The sequence below is a fragment of the Aethalodelphis obliquidens genome, unplaced genomic scaffold (genome assembly GCF_003676395.1).
Source record: "Aethalodelphis obliquidens isolate GAN/ISIS:26980383/991018 unplaced genomic scaffold, ASM367639v1 scaffold25, whole genome shotgun sequence".
Classification (NCBI taxonomy): domain Eukaryota; kingdom Metazoa; phylum Chordata; class Mammalia; order Artiodactyla; family Delphinidae; genus Aethalodelphis; species Aethalodelphis obliquidens.
Window position 1 is genome coordinate 23,580,689 of NW_020837969.1, and position 26,189 is coordinate 23,606,877.

The following is a 26,189-nucleotide window of genomic DNA, read 5'->3' on the forward strand; positions in this document are numbered from 1 at the left end:
CTCTTCGTTGCGGTGCATGGGCTTCTCATTGTGGTGGCTTCTCTTGTTGCAGAGCATGGGCTCTAGGCTTGCGGGCTTCAGTAGTTGTGGCACATGGGCTCAGTAGTTGTGGCTCGCGGGCTCTAGAACGCAGGCTCAGTAGTTGTGGTGCACGGGCTTAGTTGCTCCGCGGCATGTGGGATCCTCCCGGACCAGGGCTCAAACCCCTGTAACCTGCTTTGGCAGGCGGATTCTCAACCACTGTGCCCCCAGGGAAGCCCCTCATTTTACTCTTGAGCTCTTCCTCAGTCTCCAGAGTCCCGCGGCCAAAGGCGCAGGTGCAGCTAGCTGTCTCCCCAAATTCCTCCCTTAGGCAGGGCTTCTCCACTCCACCTTCCAAGGGAGGAGAAACCGGAAGGGGCGGGCCTTCCGCCCGGAAGCGGGGCGCCCTCCACTATGGCTTCTCGTGGCTTTGTTGGCGTTTTCCTCCTTGCTGCTCTCCCGCTCTTGTGTTTGGAGCTCCAGCGTGGGATCCCAGATCTGGGTAAGTGTTGACTTTTCCCTCTTGGTGCTCATACCCAGGTGACGGTCCTGTGAACGTTGCGTAGAATTTCCGTTTCCCAGCCGCGTCCCCTCTAGGCAGCTTTGACTACGATTCCCAGGCTGCACCGCGCCTGCCTCCCTTTTCCGGCGCGGGTCCTTGGGGGGAGCGAGACTTCCGCCGCCTTGGTGAAGCCGACTCACCTTGGGGAGGCCGACTCCCTTTGGCGCGGCCGACTCCCCTTGGCGCAAAAAATCTCTCCAGATCTGGTGAGGTTTTGCGTGAAAGGGGACTGAGGCAGAAAGCACATGAACAAGCATATACACGGCTTTCAAATTGTGTTGAATGCTCAAGAGGAAATAAACAGGTTGATGTGATGTAGGTCTACTGAGGAATTTAAGCAGAGATTTAAATGATGATAGGAACCACCACTTTGAAAAGCCGGGAGAAAACATTCCAGACAAAGGAATTGTGATGCGTTGGAGGAAAAGGATGAAGAAAATTGAGGCTGGATCAAGGAGACTGACTTAAGAGGGAGATTGGCTCAAGGTAGAAACATTCATTTAGCACGTACTGTAAACCAAAGTCTAAGTGTTTATTCATTATCTCATCTAATCCGCTTTACAATCAGAGGGTGGGTACTATTATAATCCCTTTTTTACAGTTGAGGAAACTGAGATATAGGGAGGTTAAGGGACTTACCTAAGGTTTTAAAACAGATCACTGGGTTCTGTGTGCAGAATGTTTTGTAAGGAAGCTGCATCTTAGGCTTCTGAAGTAGGGAAGTCGTGATGATTGTTTGATGGTTGGCCTGACTAGGATAACAGAGGAGCTGAAGTGTGCACAGATTTGGGATATTAGCCAACTAGGGTTTGTTGATGGATTAATGATTCGGGTGAGGGAAAGGAGAGATTCAAGGATGGCTCCTACATGTGGAGTTGAACAACCGCAAGTCGTTGGTGGTGCCAGTGATAAAGGAAAAACTGAAAGGAAACTGGTGGACCAGTGGAGAATCAGTTCATTTTTGGACATATTATTGATCAGTTTACATGTCTGTTTCCCTCTTTAAACTCAGTCCTAAAATTAGAGACTGTGATGAAACCGAGCTTTGTATATTTCCTCTCTTTCTCCCCACCCCCCAAGAAGTCAGGTACCCAGAATGTTGCTTGAAATAAGAAATTAAAATAAAATGCTTTTCAGAAAATCTACAGAGATTCTCCAGAAGTCTCAAGCAGTATTGGAATCTAACAAGACCTTTATCCAAATGATATACAGAAATGTTAAACTCACACTTATTCCAGAATTTACCTGCTCCCTTACCTTAAAGAATTCACCCTTACTCTGCTCATCTAGAATCTTCTACTTTTGTACTAATATTTGAGTCACTAGTCAATGAGAAGGTGTTTACTCAGGGTTGCAGAAGGAGATCTGTTCACATGATCAGCTCTGACCACAGGGGGACGTACTTCCTGAGAGCAGAGACCCCTCCTCCCCCTCCTCCCCCTCCTCCCCTCCTCCCCTCCTCCCCCTCCCCCCCCTCCCCTCCTCCCCTCCTCCCCTCCTCTCCTCCTCTCCTCCTCTCCCTTCTCCCCTCCTCCTCCTCCTAATTGAATTAAAAGGGAAGAGGAGTGTTCATTCACCTGGGCTATATTTTTGGACATGTATTGAAAAATGATTCCTGTCTTTTTCTACTCTGTAAAAGCCTTCATTGCTGATACATTTTTACTTGTACTTAAGCTAAATACTTTAATGCTGGTTCCTCACATTTGTTATCCTTTGAAGTGCCCTGCATATGGGCTCTTAAGAATAGGTATAAACAAAGCAAAACAAAACACATCAACTTACTTTTAAAAATTTTTAATTGAGAGGTGCACACGTTAATCTAGTTCTTTTGTATTCACATATGACATTTGAAATTGCTTGCTTGCTAGAACAAAAAGCAATATATGGAACATAAATCCTATAACACAATGGTTTCTCTAAATACCAATACTCTAGGTGTCAAATTACTTTTGAAATGACCACAGTTACCTGAGATTTAATCATGTGTCATATTGAGCAATACCTGAATCAGTAGTAATGCTGGCAAAGGTTGGAAGGGCTGTAATGCAAAAGAAAAAAAAAAAAAACTTCGCTAAACAACTTTAAACTACTTTTTTTTTAAAAGAAGGATTATATATATATATATATATATATATATATATGTTTTCAGTTAAAAATTAAGTCTGTATATATAATTCCTTCTTTAATTTTCAGTTAATTGGCTAACTGCCAGCCCCCATCACGTTGGTAAGATGGTTCCTCTGTACGTCTGTCTGGTAACTTTTGAGAATTATAAAACAAAACTAAAAATTCCTGGAGGGTAGAAACCATTTTTTATCCTACTTTATATCTACACTGCCTCACCATTTGGCAAGTTGTATTACACAAAGTAGGTACTTGTTACATTTCTGCTGATTAATTTTCATCTTGGTTCTTAAGGTAATACAAAACCAAATTTTTTACTTTTTTTCTAGGCAAACATGTATCTAGTAATTTTATTTACATATGATAGAATAAATATTGAGAAATAGAGAAGTACAGAGTTGCATAATTTAACTGTCAGAAATAAGAATTTGCTGTTTCAGTGAGAGTGACTATTTTTAAATAGAAGTAGAATTTGATAAGATGATACCGTCACAATTTAATTCCCAATTATGTGGATAATTTTCTTCCCTTCTCTGGGAAGAAGGGAAACCAGAATTTATGCATTATTGATAGTCATATATTTATAATGTAGCCAGTCACTCGAATTCTACTTATATTCCTGAGACATAAGATGTTCTAGAATCATTTTCTGAAAACTTGCTCTGGTAATGACAGTCATTATGAATTTTGGCACCCAAAGGAGACTATATGAAAAATCTTAAGACAGTTGCATACCTTAACTTTTACTGTACTTTTCCAGTACAAATGATCTTCTAATGTGTTAATACCTAGTATCAAGAAAAATGTTTTGAATTTTAATTGTATTTTTCTTTAACCTTTATAAGGAATCAAAGATCTAATTTTGCTGTGTGGCCGGATTTTCTTACTGCTTACTCTCCTTACATTAATTATTTCTGTGACTACCTCATGGGTTAACTCATTTAAATCTTCCCAAGTTTATCTGAAAGGTAAGTTTATTGTTTATGCTACCGTTTTATACTTTTCTACCGAAATTTCTTTCCTTTATTTATTCTAGAACTTTGCACAATAAGAATCATTTTACCATTAATTTGTGCTGTGTAATTTCAAGGTAGAGTAATCATTGCAACTTTAGTTACAACTTTGGATAGGCTATAAATCCCAATATTTTTATGAGAAATTATACTTTTTTCTTGTATATACATTTGAAACTATAGCATTTCTGCACATTTGCTAATTTTAAATTGTCTGTGTGTTTGTGCAGCTTAACTGCTGTTTGGTACGTACAGCTTGTAAACTGTTCTACAAATGGTAACTATCTATCGTTAAGATTAAGAGTTAAAGATAATTTATTTTTCATTCCATTCTGGCAGTTTTTATTTACTCACTTATATCGTATGTATAGTTAAGTGCTCTTAATTTTAGGAAACCATGCTTGTTCTTATTTTTGTTTTGTTTTGTGGTAAGTAAAAGTTTGTGTTAGAGGCCTTTTAAAACAATATTGTAGTGACTTCCCTGGTGGCGCATTGGTTAAGAATCCGCCTGCCAATGCAAAGGACACGGGTTCGAGCCCTGGTCCGGGAAGATCCCACATGCCATGGAGCAACTAAGCCCGTGTGCCACAACTACTGAGCCCGCGTGCCTAGAGCCCATGCACCGCAACAAAGAGTAGCCCCCACTCACTGCAACTAGAGAAAGCCTGCATGCAGCAACGAAGACCCAACACAGCCAAAAATAAATAAGTAAATAAATTTATTTAAAAAACAAAACAAAAAACAATATTGTAGTTCACCTCAGAACAGATGAATCCTGAAACTAATGTATACATTCTTATATCCTATTAGAAAGAAGCTTGCCAATAGTGAATTTGGTGCATTATGTTCTGTTTTACTGTTTATTTATTTATTTAAATTTTATTTATTTATTTATGGCTGCATTGGGTCTTCGTTGCTGCACGCGGGCTTTCTCTAGTTGCGGTGAGCAGGCTACTCTTTGTTGCGGTACACGGGCTTCTCATTGCAGTGGCTTCTCTTGTTGTGGAGCCCAGGCTCTAGACGCTCGGGCTTTGGTAGCTGTGGCACGGGCTCAGTAGTTGTGGCTCACGGGCTCTAGAGCGCAGGCTCAGTAGTTCTGGCGCATGGGCTTAGTTGCTCCGTGGCATGTGGGATCTTCCTGGACCAGGGCATGAACCCGTGTTCCCTGGATTGGCAGGTGGATTCTTAACCACTGTGCCACCAGCGAAGCCCCATCGTTATTCTTGAAGGCTCCTCACCAAAACTGTAACACACAATACATGTCAGAGAATTTTTGTTTTCAGAATAGACCTTTTCTTACAGAAAGAAATTTCTTGCAGATTTCCTTGTTTCAACTGTCTGTGTGTATCTCGTTTTCATTATTTGAAAAATACAGTCTGTTTTTTGAAGGCTTTTCTCTCCCAAAATGTGAAGATCTACAGAAGATTTTCAGAGAAAATAACATTCAACGTACTGATACTTGGGAATTAAAAAGTACTTATATGTTTTGATGTCTTAGAAGAAGAAGAGAAGAATGAGAAAAGGCAAAAACTTGTGAGGAAAAAACAGCAAGAGGCACAGGGTGAAAAGGTAAAGCATACGTTTCAGAGAGTATATAAAGAGAATACAAAAATGTCTGGGGCATTTTAAATTTAGGTCTGTTGCTTTATGTGTTTGTGTTCAGATTTTTTTATTATTGAGGTCAAATTCTCATGACATGACCATCTTAAAGTGTATAATTCAGTGGCAGTTAGAATATTCACAATGTTGTGCAACCACTACCCCTGTCTAGTTCCAAAACATTTTCTTCACTGCAGGAGAAAACCCCATACCCACTGAACATTTATTTCCCCATTCTCCACTCCTTCCATCCTCTGGCAACCAACAATCTGCTTTCTGTTTGTATTGATGTATCTATTCTGAATATTTCATACAAGTGGAATCATATAACATGTGACCTTTTGTGTCTGGCTTCTTTCACTTGCATAATGTGTTCTGGGGTTCATCCATATAGCATATATCAGTACTTCTTTCCTTTTTATGGCTGAGTCATATTCCATTGTATGGACAGATCAGAATTTGTTTATCTATTCACTGATAGACATTTAGGTTGTTTTCACCTTTTGGCTACTGTGAATCGTGCTGCTGTGAATATTTTTGTGCAAGTATTTGAATACCTGTTTTCAATTCTTTGGGGTATATACATAGAAATGGGATTGCTAGGTCATATGGTAATTCTATATTTTAACTTTCTGAGGAATTGCTAAACTATTTTCCACAGTGGCTATACCATTTTGTATGCCCACCAGCAGTTTCTGAGTGTCCCAGTTTCTCTGCATCCTCACCAACATTTATTATTTCCACCCCTCACCCCCCCAGTACTCATCATAATGTATACGAAGTGGTATCACATTGTGGTTTTGATTTGCATTTCCCTATTGACTAATGATGTTGAAATCCTTTTCAAGTGCTTGTTGGACATTTGTATATCTTCTCTGGAGAAATGTCTGTTTAAGTTCTTTGCCTGTTTTTAAATTGGGTTGTTTGTCTTTCTGTTATTGAATTATAGGAGTTCTTTATATATTCTGGATACTAAACTCTTATCAGATATCTGATTTGTGAGTATTATCTCCCATTCTGTGGATTGCTTTTCACTTTTTTGTTATTGTCCTTTGATGCACAAAAATGTTTTTAGTTTTGATGAAGTCTAGTTATCTATTATTTTTGTTGTTGCTCACGCTTTTGGTGTCATATCTAAGAATCCATTGCCAAATCCAAAGTCATGAAAATTTACCCCTATATTTTCTTCCAAGAGTGTATAGTTTTAGTTTTTATATTTAGGTTATTAACCTACTTTGAGTTAGCTTTTGTGTATGGTGTGAGATGAGAATACAATTTCATTCTTTTTCATGTGGATATCTAGTTGTCCCAACAGCATTTGTTAAAGAAACTATTCTTTCCCCATTGAGTAGTGTTGGCACCCTTGTTGAAAATCAGTTGGCCATAGATATATGGGTTTATTTCTGGGCCCTCACTTCTATTCCATTGCTTTATCTATATATATCTATCCTTGTGCCAGTACCATACTATTTTAATTACTGTAGTTTTTTAGTAAGTTTTGAAATCGGGAAGTGTGAGTCATCCCACTTTGTTTTTCTTTTTCAGTATTGTTTTGGCTATTGAGGCCCCTTGCAATTCCATATGAATTTGAGGATTGGCCTTTCCATTTCTGCAAAAAAGGGCTTTGGGATTTTGAGAAGGATTGCATTTAAATCTGGAGATTTTTTTGGGTAGTACTGACATTTTAATGATATTAAGTCTTCTTTGCTGCGAGGAGTATTGACATCTTAATTCTTGCAATCCATAACCATGCAATATCTTTCCATTTATTTCTGTCTTTAATTTCTTCCAACAATGTTTTGTAGTTTTCAGTGTACATAGCTTTCACCTTCTTGGCTAAATTTATTCCTAAGTATTTTATTCCTTTGGTTGCTATTATAAATGCAATTGTTTTCTTAATTTTCTTTTTTGATTTTTCATTACTAGTGTATAGAAACACAAATGATTTTTGTGTGTTGATCTTGTGTGCAGCAATTTTACTTATTTTTTTATTAGCGCTAGTGGTTTTTGTGTGTGGATTCTTTGGGATTTTTAACGTATAAGATCGTATCATTTGAGAATAGGGATAGTTTTACTTCGTCATTTCCAAAAGCAATGTCATTTATTTCTTTTTCTTGCCTTATCACTCTGGCTAAAACTTTAAACAGTGCTGAATAGGAGTGATGAAAGTAGGCATCCTTGTCTTATTCCTGATCTTAGAAAACTTTTAATCTTTCACTATTGAGTATGATGTTAACTATGGATTTTTTCCTAGATGCTTGTTATGTTGAGCAAGTTCCCTTCTATTCCTTGTTTCTAAATAGTTTCATCATGAAAGAGTGTTGAATTTTGTCAGACGCTTTTTCTTCATCAATTCAGGTGATCATGTGGTTTTTTTCCCCCCTTTTGTGTTACTAATATGTATTACATTAATTGATTTTATTATGTTGAAGTATCTTACATTTTTGAGATAAATTACACTTGGCATTGGTATATACTCCTTTCAATAAGCTGTTGGATCAGTTTGCTAGTATTTTGTTTAGGATTTTTGCATCTGTATTCATAAGGGATATTGGTCTTTAATTTACTTGTAGTGTCTTTGCCTTGCTTTGGTATCAGGATAATGTTGAGCTCATGGAATGAGTTAGGAACTGTTCTCACCTCGTCTGTTTTTTGGAAGAGTTTGAGAAGGATTGGTGCTAATTCTTCTTTAAAGGTTTTATAGAATTTAGTGGTGAAACCATCTGGTCCTGGACTTTTCTTTGCTGGGAGGTTGTTTTTTTTTTTTTTTGTGGTACACGGGCCTCTCACTGCTGTGGCCTCTCCCGTTGCGGAGCAGAGGCTCCGGACACGCAGGCTCAGCGGCCATGGCTCACGGGTTCAGCTGTTCCGCGGCATGTGGGATCTTCCCAGACCGGGACACGAACTCATGTCCCCTGCATCGGCAGGTGGACTCTCAACCACTGCGCCACCAGGGAAGCCCCTGTTGGGAGGTTTTTAACTACTGACACAGTCTTATGTTAGGTCTGTTGAGAGTTCCTATTTCATGTTGAGTCAGTTAGTTTAGGTAATTGTGTGTTTCTCAGAATTTGTCCATTTCATCTTGGTTATCTAATTTGATGGCATACAATTGTACATCTTTATAATCCTTTTTATTGCTGTAATGTTGATAGTAATTTCCCCACATTCATTTCTGATTTTAGTTGTCTTCTCTTAGTCCAGTTAAAGTTTTCTGGAATTTGTTGATCGTTTTAAAGAAACAATTTTTGGTTTCATTGGTTCTGTTGTTTTTCTATTCTATTCTCTGTTTATCTCTTCCTTATTATTTGCTGCTGTGTGCTAGCTTTGGGTTTAATTTGTTCTTTTTCAAGATTTTTAAGGTGTAAAGTTAATGATTTGATATCTTTTCTTCTTCTTTAATTAGATATTTACAGCTGTAACTTTACCTCTGAGCACCGCTTTTGCTACATCCCATCCAAGTTTGGTTTTGCTAGCTAGGAATTGCATTTACCATGGATGATTATCTAACAGGTAGCATTTGGGCAGTTGCCAGATTGATGATTGACCTTTGTAAAAGAGGAGACTCATTGTGGACTTTTACCTAAATATTAAAAACATAAACCCTTTACAAAGGCTTAGGTACAAAGGCATTAAAATTTTGACATCTACCACTTGTTTTTCTGGTGAGCAAATATTCCTTTTTTAAGTAAACAAGTGAAGGCTGAAAAAAGATCCCAAGAGTAAAAGCCTATATATTTTTTAGGGGGTGGGAGTGGTTACTGTTTAATACATTTGTAACTACCCTGATCTGAATTCAGTAGCAAGGAAAGTGTCCTTGCGAGATCTTTTGTTAAGAAGTTCTCTTGTAAATATTTGAGCTTCTAATGTTTAATGTTATTTCCTGTGGAAGTTACTATTCATTTTTAAAGATTTGCATGTGAGATGGATTAGTTAACTATAATTCCATCTATATGCCAATTATATACTAATTGGCATCTGTAATTCCTGAGGGTTCGAAAAAAAAGTTGGGATTCTTCTGTTTGGCAAAAGTCTAAAAACTTTAACCCTCTGTCTTCTCTCTTTGGACAAAGGGAAACTAATAAATCAGTATCTCGCAGTGTATCTATGTACATGGTGAAGTGCCCAGCCTGGGCAGACATGTGCCTGGTGATGCATAACACTTTTGAGTCTTTGGATTCTAAAAAGGTGATATTTCTCCTCAGACACATGATTGATAGTTTGATTTGGTGTAGAATTACAGGTTGAAAATCATTAGAATTCTGAAGTATTGCACCATTATCCTCAAAATTCCAGTGTGGTTTTTCAGGTTCCCTTTTTCTGTTTGTTAGTTCTAGTCTCCATTTTTCGCGTCGGAGGCTTTCCTTAATCATCTGGTAATTCTTGGCTCCGTCCTTTCAGTTTAAGAATCGTACACTAAAAGCTAACTGATGGTGTAAGTATTTGTAAAATTTCATCAAGCTTTGTGTTTTACTTCAGAGAAAAAGGAAGATCAAGCTAATTGGAATTTCTGTGTATGGGAGCAAAGCTTGATGGGTTGTCTGCTGATATAGGGTAGACACCAATTTAACTGTAGGGTTACTGAGGAGTAAGTTAGCTTTGTCAGTATCTCTGGGTTTCTCTTTTGCAATTCACCTCCTCTAGACAATGCATCTCCATTCTCCCAGGTTGGGCGGGGGGTGGGGGGGGGGGGGGAGGCTCTTAAGGCCTGGCTGCCAGCAATCTGAGTCAAGTTGGGAAGGGCTGGGGAGTGTCACCTTCCAGTGGGTGCATTTTCATGTGCTCTTTCTGTTTTAGTTTGCATTCCTGCCCTCCACTAGGCCTGGATCTGTGACTCAGCAGCCTTTCTGGTTCATATTCCCAGAGAATAAACCTTCATGCCTGGATGTGTGGTAGAGTAGTGGGTCTGGGGGTCCAATAACTCTTTTATAATTTTCCCCCGTTTTCTTTAAGAAACTCAGATGCAAGGAATTGGAATAGTCGTAATCCTTGGTTCAGTACAAACTCATTGTGAGACAGGCTGGGACCTGGGACCCTTTACTGCAGTTCTTGCCCCTGGACAAAGCAACAGAATACAAAGAAACTATAAGGGACTAAAAATAACAGCATGCCTGTGCAATGGGACAAATTATGAACAATAAGATACAAAAAGGCCAAAATCCAACTGCTTCTCCTGAGGTGTCAGGAGCAGAAGCAGGGTACTGCTCGTGACCCCTGCACACAGTACCACCATGGGGGTGGGCAGGCCACCTAAGCGCCCCTCCAGGCCTCGCCTCACCCTATTTAAGGGACCAGCTCACCCCTCTGCCCCAGGGAGTGAGCAAGGGAACCTGCTACTTGTTCCCGCTCCCAGGTGCTGCAGCAGGAGTCCCAGTAAAACGTTGCCTGAATTTCTCATCTGGCTTCTTACCAACTCTGTTGATTAGAGTCCCAGAGCTCAGGTTGGTAACACTTGGCTGATGCATGGTTTCCTCCGACACCCCCAATATTAGCTCTGCCCCTCACCCTGTGTCCCCGCCAGGGAACCTGGTGTCTCTCTTCCTGAGCTGTTCCAGTCTGTGGCGTGCACGGCTGGCTTCCTGTTGCTGTCATCCTTTGCAAGCACCTAGGTTGCAGTTTTCTCACTCAGATCAGTTATCATTCCTCTATCTGTCCTTACATATAGTGGTTTGGGGGTTATAGTGTTTCTCTGTTTTTCACTGGTGATGGAATTAGGGTTTCTGTTTCTTGTTCCCTTGGTTGTTTTGGGGTGATTTTTCAAGAGGCAGGGGAGGCAGAAATAATTTCACTCTGTCATCTTAAAACCAGAATCTCCATGTCTTTTGAGTCTAAAAATATTTTCTACTTTACCATGATCGAGCAACATTTAATTAATGCTCTTCCAAACCAGTTCATGCCTTAGGCATCATGCCGTGAGCAAACAGCTTTGGGTTTAAGTTCCTGGAAGTCAGAGGCCTTGTCCTCTACATCTTTGTATTCCAGCCCCGCATAAATTTTTTGTTGCATTGAAAACACGTTAAAGGATATATAGGTACACTGCCATACAAGCAGAAGTGTAGAACATTTGTTTTTATTTGCATTAAACACGAATGCAGATTTTTAGAGAGTGATGCAGAAGTGGAGGATGTTGCTTTTTTGGCAAAATTGAATTAGTGTGAAAACACCGTTTCTTACTTGGTTCTTATTTACAACATTATAGACAATGTAAATAAGGTCTTAGGAATGTTAATGTATAGTAACACCACCTAATTTATGTTTTTTGGAACAGGCCAGCAGATACATAGAGAATGTTCTAAAACCACACCAGGAAATGAAATTGAAAAAGCTGGAAGAACGCTTTTATCGTATGACGGGTGAAACCTGGAAGTTAAGCCATGGTCATAAACTTGGGGTTAGAAAATATTATAGTTTGAATTCTGCTACTGCTTATGTTTTCTTTAGCATGTATTGATTTTTAAAAAATTACAAATGATTAGTCCAGTCTATTTTTTAGGAGTCTTTATTTATAATGATTGTATATCAGTTTTTATTTAGCATATTAGTATGTCACATGTGTTTAAGTGGTTTTTGATGTCTAAAGAGTATATAACTTAGATTCTCGAAAAGCTCTAACAGAAGGCAGTCTTTGAGAAAACTGTTGACCAAATCACATCTTTCATTTGAGGGAATTCAGATCTCTAAGGTATTATAAGCTCTCATAATATTCATCATGTTTAGCTTTGTTTTTTTAAAGCCAAATTGACCTTTGACTCTTTTTTCCTTTGGCATTGAGTATGAATTTTGTCATTTGCTAATGGATATTTACAATGTTAAGTTTTCTTACAGAGAAAAAAAGGCTATTCATAAAGGAATTCGGTTTTAGAACTGGCCACAGACTTTTTGTGTAAGATCCTTTCTGTCCCAAGACATTTTTGGTTTTTTTGTTTTGTTTTCTTTTGCTTTCTGTTTATACTGCACCTTTCACCATTTTGTAAAGAAAATGATCCAGTAGAGATAAACAGGATTCTGACAGTGAAGCAGAGTGTTTGTGTTCATTTCATAATGGTAAATATGTCATAAAACAATCAAGCGTGGGTAATAAAATTAATGTGAAAGACGGCAACATAAAATGCAACTACTCTATGTAGTGACTTCACTTCTGAGTTGCATTTGTCTTCTGTTAGTTGTGTATGTTAGACATTGACAGCCTGACCTTAGCCTGCCACGTTTCTTTCTGAAACGGTCACGGTGTGAATTAGTCATTCTGCCCCTTGCTTTTAGGCTATGTCTCCATGGTACTACTAGTATATATTTTAACCTAATTAATGGAGACAAAAGAAAGTCAGGGAGTGAGTAGACTGTTGGTGTTATGACCTGAGACTCTAGGAAGGAAAGTGTACCCATTGCTGATCCAGCCCCTAGTTTTGCAGTGAGGCGGCTTAAGTTTGGCCAGTTAATTGTTCAGGATCAATATCTCTCTTTTTTTTTTTTTTTTTGCGGTACGTGGGCCTCTCACTGTTGCGGCCTCTCCCGTTGTGGAGCACAGGCTCTGGACGCGCAGGCTCAGCGGCCATGGCTCACGGGACCAGCCGCTCCGTGGCATGTGGGATCTTCCCGGACTGGGGCACGAACCCGTGTCCCCCTGCATCGGCAGGCAGACCCTCAACCACTGCGCCACCAGGGAAGCCCTAGTATCAATATCTCTTGACTCCCATGCCCCATGCTCCTTCCAACAAATTCTCTTAGGATAAAGGAATGGGGTAAACAGCCCACCAAAATGGTGCCCATTTTTAGTTTGATAAAGAGAACTTTTCAAAGGTCAGTACATATAGAAGAAAGGCATTATTGAACTAATAAGTATATATTTGAGACTTTGACATTTAAGTGAATCATCTTGCTAAGGAAAAGGTTTTAATAGATAATAAAAAGTAATCTTTAAGATTTCTGGAATAAAATCCTATCCCTCCTAAAGTGATTAATTCAAATGGAAGATAAAAGTTTGAATTTGAGAGCTAAAAGATGTTTATGTATAACAAGATACTAGGGCCACACGCAGCTATGGAAGTATTGCCTGGTCACGTGCATAGACCTGTGTTTTTACACACACGTTCTATTTTCACAGCCTTTTAAAGACACAGTCTCTTGCACTGCTTTGCTTCCTTTACTGCAGGGAGGAAAGGATATTCAGGTTTTCTTCTTTCTTCTTACTGAAAAACTTAGGGGTCAATTAAAATGGAATGGTCCCTCTCAGCCTTGTACTACCAGAGGGAGCCCCAGAGCTGGATCAGGGTGGTTTCTATGAGACGTTAGTTAAGTTCCATGTTTTTTTGGTCTAAGGAGATAATGCTTTAAATTTCTGGGTCTAATAATGACTTAATTATATTTTTTTTACTGAAATGCCATCAGGGTAAAAGAAATAACCATTGTGAATAGAATAAAGTCGATAGAGAGCATCTCTTTAGAACTTGTCTTGTTTTTGACCAGGGTGGTGAAGACTTGGTGCTTGAAAGTGAGAGTCAAACATCTTCTGAAACATCAAACAGAGAAGCAGCAAAGAGACGGAACTTGCCTAAGCCTGTAACCAAAGTTTCACCACCCGCTGAACAGCCCACGCAGAAGGAGGTTCATTACTTAATGCCTGCTCACTGAGCTGTATCCGCGTGCAGTAAGAGTATTGTTCTGTGGGTGAAAGTGTTATACTGAGGGAAGATTAGGACTGGCTTTTAATCCAGATGGTGTCTCCATCTGGATTCATTAAGCCTCAGCTTCATTAAGAATCACTTTTCCTGTTTAATATTAATGTTCTGAGCCAAACTTTAGAAGGAATCTAGGAAGATAAATGGTGATAAATTTAGAAAATAGTTCTTTTTGAGGAAGTAATTAAATTATATAGAAATGAAAAATATTATGTTTATTAAGGGAAATATTCCTATGGGTAGGTAAGACACAATGACGTCATATTTAGTGAGCGGCTCGTATTATTAACATGAGTGTATCCCTGTTCTCAGCGGCCCTTCTAGGGAATGAGTTAACAACTGTTCACTTTGGAATGATGCCCAGGTTTATCAGTCCTTTTTTTCTTTCAAATCTTTAATCCCTAAGTTGACTATGATTTGGAGCTGGTTAAGGTTGAAATAAGTCTGTTTTTATTGAGTCTTAGGGAAAGCTAGTAGGCTATCCAGTCCCTAAAAGTAGTTTCTAACATATTGCTTTTCAGTCTGAGGTTTCCTGGTCCCTTCATGGAGCTTGAGAGGAAGAATCAGATCATTGAACTATGTCTAACATTTAGTCCATAGGACTAATTAAAATTTCAAGATTCTTTGCTTTTTGTTAATAGCACAGATTATCGCATGCTGATGGTAACCTTCGGTTGACTGTCACATATGCTTTTTATACCAAAGAAAAACAAATGGTTTATTTAATAAATGCAGTTAATGTTTGTTAGACAAAATGTTATAAAACATGGAATCTATGGTATTAAAAAATAAAAAGCATCCCTGGAGGGGAGGTGAAATTGTTCATAACAAGTGTTTTAATGAGAGAAAATGGTCCGTACATCTGTTTTTTTAATAGATTAACAGAAATAGGGAATCATGAGTAAATCATGAAAGCAACCAAAGTGAATGGTGGTTATCCAGTTCCCTAGAAGATGCTGGTGAAGAAAAATAAATATGCACTCATCTTACTGTGTATATGCATGAACCAAAATAATTGGGGGTCTTATTGAACTTAATTAATATTTACCCTCTGTTTCTGTAAGTAGTACATTTTTGTATGATGTCTTGGAACATCATAAGCATGGAGTTCTTTAAATGTGTATAGATTGGTAGCTATCGTCTCAAATCCTGCTTTTATGATCTACTGTTAGTACAAAGTTGCTTATCCAAAAATGTTTATTAAGTGAGTCTCGTTCTCACTGTAAATGTTTTATAAATATATATTAAAAGAAAATATTTCATTAAGGATAGATATGTCCAAACACTGTATCGAAAGGAACTCTTCATGTTGAGATTATTTTTTTCTTCTTCAGACTGTTTACATTCCTGTTACTAAATACTTATTTTTCTTTAGGTTCTTGATTTACCTGAGGAACCTCCTGAAATAGCTGAAGAAGTAAGCTTATTTTTTTTCTCTTTGAAAATTAAATATATTTTCTATTTTCTTTAATATCAAGTAAGTACATTTTATCTAAATTTGGGTTTAGATGGGAATTCCCTGGTGGTCCAGTGGTTAGGACTCGGCACTTTCACTGTTGGGGCCTGGGTTTGATCCCTGATCGGGGAACTAAGTTCCCACAGGCCGTGAGGTGTGGCCAAAAAATAAATGAATAAATTTGGGTTTAGAGAGGAGAGACAGCACAGTGCTTATGTGACTGCACTATGATTAGATCTTGTTTTGAATATGGGGTAATATCAAACTCCTCATCGTGAGTCCTATTTTGGAAGCCTGCTGTCTGCCTAGCTTGTGTTTCAAAGCCCTCCCACTTCACCAGGCAGAGATAGGATACTTGGGCTTTTCCAAAACTTTAGGTCAGCAAATGAGTTACCTATTAAAACAGAATCAAAATAGGCAGATGACTTCAAATTGTAGTTTTCCCCTTAAAGAGAAAATGAAGAATGCAGCTACTTTGTAGGCGTTAGAATTGAAGGCTGGTTTGGTGTTTGCACAGCGGTGTTGGACTGAGCGCCCCCCGCTGCATTGAGCTGCCCTCTGCCCAACTTTGTCATAATCTATGCTGCCTTCCTGCGGTTGCCCAGCTCAGTTTCAGACAGTCTCCAATGTACGGGAACACGTGTCTTTAAAACCACGAAGTGGCTTAGGCAAAGGAGAGCTGGATGGTTTTCCATTTCCTGAGGCTCAGCAACTGTTACACTCCCTGAAAACCATTTTTGAGACAGCCATGAAAGCCATAGAAGGGTCTCTTTTTTGTCAACACATTTGCAACATTTAAGTTTAGTATTTTGGATGTCTGAGGAAAATCTGAAAGTCATACAGAAATAGAGACAATGAAGTGTGCGATCAATCCTCAGGAGAATCACAGTCCCCGGGAGAAACTCAATTTAAGGAAAAACCAAACGTCTAATTCCTCCCTGTTACACCCATCAAATCCATACCCATGACATGTTTGTCCTGAGCCTCCTGCACCCTCACCTCTCCTTAAGCTCTGGGTTGGTATCCATAATAAACACTTACAATACAGGAGTGATTAAGTACAGCTCAGGTTGACAGGGAAACTTTTCCTTTATTTTCGCTAGGAGCAGTACTATCCCTATTTTCTTCTCCCTGCTCCTGTTTGCTCTTCCTCTGGCTCTGCTCTGATTTTTGGTCCTCTTTGCTCTTTTCTTGGTTAATAAAGTCAACAAAATTAAGGTAAATAATTGTTACTTGAAAATCACATGTTAAATGTATGCACCGTATATATAGTATATATATAGTTAAATGCACTGTATATATATAGTATTAATGAGGTACAGGCAACTTTATATTATGTAATGAAGCTTTATGAAGAGTGCTGCTAATATATAGTTGATACTGGTTGATACTTTTACAGTGTATTCTACACTAATCAAGAAAAGCAAATAAGTATTGGAAGATTTTGATTCTATTATATTAGAATCATCATTGGGCAAGGCATTTTCCACCTGTGCAGTTGCTACTGCTCATAGATTTCTAAGAATTCAAAGCATAAATTCCTAATTCCCGCTAACCATTCACCAGCCATTAGTTTTACCTCCTTGGATGACTCTCAGTGTCCCAGTCCCTCTTTCAATAACGCTCCTGTTCTCATTGACCTTGTTATCCTACTCTTGATCTAACGACCTGTTTCTGGGCAGTTAGCCTGGTCCCTCTGGACATCTGCCTGGCTTTTCCCCTCCCTTGTGGTTGACTGTTTCCTAATAGTGAAAGTAGACCTTAAGTGTGGAGTGTCATCTCATCATCAAAGTTAAAAACAAGAAAAAGAAAGCATTCTAGTTTGGGGAGTGTGCCTTTCTAACCCATCCTTCACCCTATCACCCTAAAGAAGTGTTTTCAAAGTTAAAAAGGCACACTTGGAGTAGGCAATGAGTGCTTTGCCACAGTTACCCAAGATTTTAGGATGTTTGTAAGTCATGTAGTCATATTGTTTCTGGCTTTCTGCAAAGTACCATTTTGTATTTGGCCAACTTTGCAACTTTGCTCTGGTATCATAATCATGATATATCATCATACATAAAGCTTGCCCTGGGGCTTCCCTGGTGGTGCAGTGGTTGAGGGTCTGCCTGCCGATGCAGGGGACGTGGGTTCGTGCCCCGGTCCGGGAGGATCCCACATGCCGTGGAGCGGCTGGGCCTGTGAACCATAGCCGCTGAGCCTGCGCGTCCAGAGCCTGTGCTCCGCGATGGGAGAGGCCACAGCAGTGAGAGGCCCAAGTACCGCAAAAAAAAAAAAAAAAAAGCTTGCCCCATCATAACTAATATATTTTAATCCTCAAGCTATACAACTATTTCATGAGTCCATATGTAAAAGAATAATTTCACTTTTAGGAATACTGGAGGTTATAATTTTCAGGAAATTCTCTATTTCCTTATTAGTTAGGCCCATTAAATGTGTGGTGTCACCCACAGAATAGAGGGACTTTTTTTTTTTTAAATTTCTATTGGAGTATAGTTGATTTACAGTGTTGTGTTAGTTTCAGGTGTACAGCAAAGTGAATCAGTTATACACATATCTACTCTTTTTTTAGATTCTTTTCCCGTATAGGCCATTGAGAGACATCATTTTTTTTAATATATGAATTTTATTTTTTTATACGGTAGGTTCTTATTAGTTATTTTATACACATCAGTGTATACATGTCAATTTTATTTTTTTATACAGTAGGTTCTTATTAGTTATTTTATACACATCAGTGTATACATGTCAATCCCAATCTCCCAATTCATAACACCACCATCCCCACCCCCCTGCCACTTTCCCCCCTTGGTGTCCATACGTTTGTTCTCTGTGTCTCTATTTCTGCCTTGCAAACCAATTCATCTGTACCATTTTTCTAGATTTCACACATAAGTGATATTATACGATATTTATTTTTCTCTTTCTGACTTACTTCACTCCGTATGACAGTCTCTAGGTGCATCCATGTTCCCACAAGTGACCCAATTTCTTTCCTTTTTATGGCTAAGTAATATTCCATTGTATATATGTACCACATCTTCTTTATCCATTCGTCTGTCTGTGGGCATTTAGGTTGCTTCCATGACCTGGCTATTGTAAATAGTGCTGCAATGAACATTGGGGTGCATGTGTCTTTTTGAATTACGGTTTTCTGTGGGTGTATGCCCAGTAGTGGGATGCTGGGTCATATGGTAATTCTATTTTTAGTTTTTTTTAAAATATGGAACGCTTCATGAATTTGCGTGTCATCCGTGCGCAGGGGCCATGCTTATCTTCTCTGTATTGTTCCAATTTTAGTATATGTGCTGCTGAAGCGGGCACTATTTTTAGTTTTTTAAGGAACCTCCATAATGTTCTCCATAGTGGCTGTGAGGGACATCTTTATAATTCTTTGTTGCTTGGGAAGGGACTAACATTCATTTTAAAGGTTATCAGAACAATATGAAGTTTTCACTGTGTGTGTGTGTGTGTGTGTGTGTGTGTGTCTGTGTGTCTGTGTGTCTGTATGTGTAGTAGCTGTGGCTCTATAATAATGAGCCATATGAGAAAATTCCTGTTATAGTGGAAGCCTGCTTGGACTTAGGAGCAGACTAATAGATGAGTGAACTAATGGCTAACATGAATTTCTGATAAGGGAGTGGGGAATCTGAAACATAATGCAATTCTTAAGCACTGTACTCTGAATTTTTTAAGTGCCTGTTATGTATTTCGTATTACAACTATCCATAGAGTCCTAAAATAATACAGTAAGATTTTTTTAAATGAGAGGGAGAATTAACTCACGGTAGTCTAGAATTCACAATAGAATAGTTACCATATGTTACTCTTCTACTTTTAAATTGAAAAGACAATAAGTGTAGAATTTAAGATAATTTGAAAATAGTTTTATAAATCATCATATTGTTACCATAATACCATAGCAACTATTTTCATTATTGTATGCTATCTTATTTCATTCTAAAGGGAACTACATTTTAATTATTGCTGCTACTTTTCATTTAGATTTCATTTAATAATCTGTGTTTGGGACAGTGATTTACTTTCCAATTTACACTGTGTCCCAGGCCTTTTACCCATTCATAGGCCAGTCCACTAGACTGTCAGTAATCTTAGGAGAAATTGTACACCCACCTTTCACAGTAATTGTAATGACAGAACAGTAGCTGGGTTTCAAACAACGATTGTTCATTTCTCTTAAGTATTTAATCATAATAGAAAATGTTAACTCACTGTATTTTTTTTTTAATTAAAAAAAATTTTTTTTTTGTTTTTTTGTGGTATGTGGGCCTCTCACTGCTGTGGCCTCTCCCGTTGCGGAGCACAGGCTCCGGACGCGCAGGCTCAGCGGCCATGGCTCACGGGCCCAGCCGCTCCACGGCACGTGGGATCCTCCTGGACCGGGGCACGAACCCGTGTCCCCTGCATCGGCAGGCAGACTCTCAACCACTGTGCCACCAGGGAAGTCCTGACTCACTGTATTTTAACCTTAGTTTTTCTTAAAGAATTTGGCTTTAAGTATCCTATCAGAGCATTAAAGTTTGAACAAAACCTCACTGTAAAAGTTAAGTTTTATTGTTTCTAAAAATAAGCATAATTGGCTTTTAATCAGTGATTGTTAGTTTGTGATTTCTTTGTTTTATTATAAAATTTTCTTTAGTAGAAGTAGTGACAGAGCTAAAGATTGCACTGATTTGGGTATGAGTCAAACACCTTACCTGCTTGAATAGAAATATTTTCTAACATGGCTTTCCTGAAGGGTGGTGGGTGCTGCTATAAAACCACCATTTCTGCAACCTGTGCTGCCAACAGAACTCCCAGACAGTTGGGATAACGTCGACCATAGTAAAGGGTTTCCTAACGGTAAATAACGAACATCAGAATTAGTAACTAAATCGTCATCTTTTCTTGTTTTTAAGTTGAAGTATAGATGATTTACAGTGTTGTGTTAGTTTCTGGTGTACAGGAAAGTCAGTCGGTTATACATATATACACATATTCTTTTTCATATTTTCCGTATGGTTTATCACAGGATTTTTTTTTTTCTGGCTTTATTTATTTATTTTTGGCTGAGTTGGGTCTTTGTTGCTGGGTGTGGGCTTTCTCTATTTGCAGCAAGCGGGGGTTACTCTTCGCTGCGGTACACAGGCTTCTCATTGCAGCAGCTTCTCTTGTTGCATAGCATGGGCTCCAGGCGTGTGAGTTTCAGCAGTTGTGGCTTGCAGGCTCTAGAGCGCAGGCTCAGCAGCTGTGGCACACGGGCCCAGCTGCTCTGCGGCATGTGGGATCTTCCTGGACCAGGGATCAAACCCGTGTCCCCTGCATTGGCAGGCAGATTCTTAACCACTGCGCCACCAGGGAAGCCCTATCACAGGATATTGAATAGAGTTCCCTGTGCTATACAGTAGAACCTTGTTGTTTATCTCTTTTATATAGAGTAGTTTGTATCTGCTAATCCCAAACTCCTAATTTATCCCTCCCCGTACCTGCTTTCCCTTTTGGTAACCATAAAGTTTGTTTTCTATGTCTGTGAGTCTGTTTCTGTTTCGTAAGTTCATTTGTATCATATTTAGATTCCACATACAAGTGATATCATATGGTATTTGTCTTTCTCACTCCACTTAGTGTGATAATCTCTCGGTCCCTCTCACTCTTTTCTTCTTAGAGTGTCCTTTAATATACTAGCACGTTGCAAGCTCTTTTTAGCTGTTTAACTCTTTTATCAGAGGAAAGATGGTGGGGAAACTCAACATGTAAAACGGGCAAAGCTGCTCCCAGGAGGAGGGTTTCCTGCAGCCCCAGCAACCAGGACCGGCTCCAGGCTTGTCTCTCATTTGTGCACATGTTGTAGGCATGGAGCACAGCCTACAGTGTTGGAGTGAAAAGGGTAGCTTTTTGTTTCCTTCCAGTCTAGTGTTTGTCTTGTCTGCAGACTCTGAGGTGGCCCTGGATCTTCTTGGTTTGGTAGGTCACTTTCAGAGCCCAGCTGCAGTGTTGATGTTGTCTGGCAGACAGAAGCCTTGCGTCTCGGTGTCCTCTCTGGAAGGCTCTGTCACTGGTCTCCTCAATCAGTGGGAAGATGTTTTTCAGGTTTAGAAGAATTATTTCTGTGTTTAGGGTGAATTTTATCTGGACCTTAATTTTTGTGTACAACTCTCAGAGCTAAATTCCTACAAAACTCCATGTGAGCGCTTAGAACTGTGTACAGGTGTTTCGTAGGAGTAGTGGTTTTGGAATTGCAAAGAGCAGTGGTTGAAATTCTCATTTGAACATTTTTATTCCTCAGGTCGTGACTGTTGCTCTTCGATGTCCAAATGGGCGTGTCCTGAGGAGAAGATTTTTTAAGTCTTGCAGTTCACAGGTGAGGAGAATCATATTTGGAGAAATTTTTTTTTTTTTTTTTTTAAAGAAGATGTTGGGGGTAGGAGTTTAGTAATTTATTTATTTATTTTTGCTGTGTTGGGTCTTCGTTTCTGTGTGAGGGCTTTCTCTAGTTGTGGCAAGCGGGGGCCACTCTTCATCGCGGTGCGTGGGCCTCTGACTATCGCGGCCTCTCTTGTTGCAGAGCACAGGCTCCAGATGCGCAGGCTCAGTAGTTGTGGCTCACGGGCCTAGTTGCTCCACGGCATGTGGGATCCTCCCAGACCGGGGCTCGAACCCATGTCCCCTGCATTAGCAGGCAGATTCTCAACCACTGCACCACCAGGGAAGCCCTGGAGACACATTTGCGTTGAATTTGGCAATAGTTTATTCCCATGCAGGGAGGAGGTGTTTTCAATTGTCTGTACTCCCATCAGGTGAGGATAAATGGGATTTTTTTTCTTTTTAAATTTATTTTTTGGCTGTGTTGGGTCTTCGTTGCTGTGTGCGGGCTTTCTCTAGTTGCGGCGAGCAGGGGCTACTCTTTGTTGCGGTGCACGGGCTTCTCATTGTGGTGGCTTCTCTTGTTGTGGAGCATGGGCCCTAGAGCACACAGGCTTCAGTAGTTGTGGTGCATGGGCTCAGTAGTTGTGGCTCGTGGGCTCTAGAGTGCAGGCTCGGTAGTTGTGGCACACGGGCTTAGTTGCTCTGCAGCATGTGGGATCTTCCCGGACCAGGGCTTGAACCTGTGTCTCCTGCATTGGCAGGCAGATTCTTAACCACAGGGCCACCAGGGAAGTCCTGGTAAATGGGATTTATATGTACTCTACGTGGAAGAAATTTGGAGAATTAGGTATGCTGAGCCTTCTTGAACTGTGATTTTTGCATTCAGATTTTTTTCAGTTCTTTTTTTTAATTTGTTTTTTGTTTTAATTACATTTTCACAGCTTGGTGGGTAAGATGCTTTCAAAGCTTTTGGAAGCAGGTGGTATTAACTTTGTTCTTATTATCCCTGATGGATTATTAACCCATTGCTTGTATGTAGTTTTCAGGTCATTCTTTAAAGCTTGTTTCTTTTTGTTCTAACAGACTTCTTTTTTTCTTTTGAAAACAATACTGTGTTCACTAGCAATAATTTGAAAAATATAGAAAAGTAGAAAGAAATTTTAATCTGCAGTCTGGCACCAAAGCCAATTACTAATATTTGGGTGTATCTCTACTTTTAAGTGCATTTGAACATATTATGTGTGTGTTAAAAATTTCTGTTATTATTTGACTAATTTTCTATCCTTACTGTTGCATTTAACCTTCTATGTCAAGAATACTATAAACCATAATAGAAAATACTGACAGATTTGACTACATAAAAATTTTTAAATTCTATAAAGTTCATCAAGTTAAAAATTTGGAAAATTATTTTTTTCTATAAGGAGCTTATACAAATCAAGGAAAAGAAATACCTTAGTGGGCTTCCCTGGTGGCGCAGTGGTTAAGAATCCACCTGCCAATGCAGGGGACACAGGTTCGAGCCCTGGTCTGGGAAGATCCCACATGCTGCGGAGCAACTAAGCCCGTGTGCCACGACTACTGAGCCCACGTGCCACAACTACTGAAGCTTCCACGCTAGAGCCCGTGCTCCGCAACAAGAGAAGCTACTGCAACGAGAAGCCCACACATCGCAACGAAGAGTAGCCCTTGCTCACCACAACTAGAGAAAGCCCACACGCGGCAACAAAGACCAAACACAGCCAAAAAAAAAAAAAAAAAACCTCAGTGGAATGTTAGGCCTCACTTAGAATCAGAAAAATGCAGATTAAAACGGATACCGTTTTCTACCTATCAAGTTGTCAAAGATCAAAAAGAATAGTACCCAGTTTGGGGCAGTGTGTGCAGAAAACAGGGATTCTTATTAAATGTTCATGTGAATGTAAGTCAGACCACTCTTCCTGTGGGATAATTTATCAGTATGTATTTTAAAATACATCTTTTGGCCCAGTAATTCCATTTATGAGAACTTATTCTTTGGAAATAAGACAAATGGTCAAAGGTATAAGTGTTTATGGAAGGATTGGTTAAAAGAAGGCATATTCATGTATTGGAAAATTATGACACTCTATGACATAATACACATTTATTACATGGAATATCAGTAGGTACATGGATGGTGGTAGAAGTCAGGGATTATCTATAATTGATACACCACCATCCTCTGAGAACATTCTGTCATTCAGCTTTCTTCCTAAAGCAACAAACCATCCTTTAGCAGGCATTATTTTTAGGCAATAATAAGTGGAAATTTGGACAATTACTAAGGGAATCTTCATGAAAGGAAATGTGATACGTTTATAGGGATGGCCCATTGAATATTGGGTTATCAAAAGGCAGAGTCTCTGGGACGTGGACATGTCTGTTGTGACAGTTCCTGGGTGATTTCCATGTGGACTGTTGGCTTAGATTATAATCTAAATGACTTTTTTCCCAAATGCTAACCTTTTGTTCTTAACCTTTTTATTGGATAATCTTTCCATTCCTGTTTGGTTGGGGCTTTCCTAATTGTTAAATGCTTCTGCTGTCTGTAGGTGCCAGTAGTCCCTAGGCCTTCTCTGAAACAACAGGTATTAAAGGTCATTCACATCTCAAAATTCATGGCATGCTCTTTTCCTTTAAACTCTTGAAAGTTCCTTTGAAAGGTATGAAAGTTCTGTTTCATGACTCCTAGGGGCGTGGTTTAACAATGAAAGAATCGTAAGATATTATGGTGATCTAGAGGGACACAATTTTGTACAGTATTTGATAACTAAGCTTTTTATCTTTTAGGTCTTGTTTGACTGGATGATGAAAATTGGGTACCACACATCCCTATACAGCCTTTCCACTTCCTTTCCCAGAAGGGCTGTGGAAGTGGAGAGAGGCTGGTCACTGCAGGACGTAGGAATAACTGTGGATACTGTACTCAACGTGGAAGAGAAAGAACAGAGCAACTAGTTAAGAAATGCGAACCACCTGTTCTCCATGAAATCAGTTATGCCGTGACCTTACAGGACAATAAAGGATCCACATTAAAATCATGCCACACCTTGATTGCACTCAAGGCAGTAAACACCTTAATGTTGGTCTCCATGGAACCATATGGACATAAAGGATTAGAAAAGGACTGCTCTCTGCATATAGTAATTTTTGGAGTGTGCCATCTTACAGTGTACCAAATGAGGACGACATAGAAATATATACAGTAAGGTGCTCGCTCATTCGTATTTTTGCTAGCTGATGCCATTTATCAGTTTCTGCCTCTTCCGTCTGTTTTGCCACATTGAACATTTCACAGTTCAGCCAAGCTCTTTAAAGTCTTATCGGCCGGAATGTTTTTTCTGCTGTAATTCTAGAAATTCAACTTTGAAGGCGTGTCAAAGCTCTTTTAAGGCTTTAAAGTTCTTTTTGATAGTAAACATTGTATGTACTAATGTTAACTAATGTTTGAGATTTATTTCATTTTGTCTTGCACTGAAGTGTAACATTTACAACATTCCAGGTGGATCAGTATTTTTAAAGGTAAAACAATGAAACCAGTGTAGGTGAGTTTTTAAAATATATCTGGTCATTTCATTTCCCTGCTTAGACTCCTGTAATGGTGCATCCACGCACTGTAATGCCAAGTCCAAACTCCAAGGCTGGTATAAAGGCTCTTTGTTCTAGCCACACCCTTTCTCTTTCCCATCTGTCTTAAGGAGTCAGTTTAAGTTGGCTCCTCTGTGTATTGCCCTTTATTTAATGCTCCTTTATTCCTCTTCTGTAGAATTTATTACATGTATTATAGCTGTGTTTCTGTCTTCCCAAATACGTAATTCCTTAAAAGCAAGGATTATATCCTTTTTTCCCCTTCAGAAATACCTAGTGTCTAGTAATGCTTCATACAAAATGTTTGAAAATAATAAGTTGTCTCAACCTTTACCTTTTTTTGTCTCTGGAATATTCCACATTGAAAAAGATGAAAAAAATTCTGATTATAAATTAATTATAAAAGCATTGGGAAACCAAGTTACAGAAACAAAAATAAAATCACCCATAATCTCAATACCCAGAAATAAACATGACTGACATTACAATTCTGCTGGTCCTGCCAGACTTTTCTATGCTCATGTGCCATCGATTAAAAAAAGAACAAAAGACCTCATATTTTTAGACATTTTGGAAAAACTGATTACCAAGTAATTATGCTACTTAGGAAATGTGATAGCAGGCTCCGAGGTGGTCCCCGCTGATCCCTGCCCCCTGGCTGCCACATGTTAGTGTGCTCTTCTCCCTCATTGTACCAGGGTTGGTCTGTGCAGCCAATTAAAGTGAACAGAAATGGTGTGTGTCACTCTGAGATTAGGTTATACAAG

General features: G+C 39.2%; 1 protein-coding gene and 1 non-coding gene across 3 annotated transcripts; one reads left to right on the plus strand and one right to left on the minus strand.

Annotated features, from left to right (window-relative positions):
- The first annotated feature begins 401 nt into the window (after positions 1-401).
- UBXN8 (UBX domain protein 8) lies at positions 402-25,335 on the plus strand. 2 transcript variants are annotated; one of them, XM_027122772.1, is made up of 8 exons: positions 402-523; positions 3,553-3,675; positions 5,219-5,289; positions 11,585-11,707; positions 13,780-13,917; positions 15,367-15,408; positions 21,734-21,808; positions 24,625-25,335. In XM_027122772.1, exons 1-8 carry the CDS (start codon positions 436-438, stop codon positions 24,790-24,792), a joined length of 828 nt encoding a protein of 275 aa, XP_026978573.1. In that variant the 5' UTR covers positions 402-435; the 3' UTR covers positions 24,793-25,335. The 2 variants fall into 2 exon arrangements, with proteins under 2 accessions (XP_026978573.1, XP_026978575.1); XM_027122774.1 differs by lacking the exon at positions 21,734-21,808.
- LOC113628997 (U6 spliceosomal RNA) lies at positions 18,665-18,771 on the minus strand. Its single transcript, XR_003436321.1, has one exon. It is a non-coding gene; the product is annotated as a U6 spliceosomal RNA (small nuclear RNA).
- Positions 25,336-26,189: the final 854 nt, after the last annotated feature.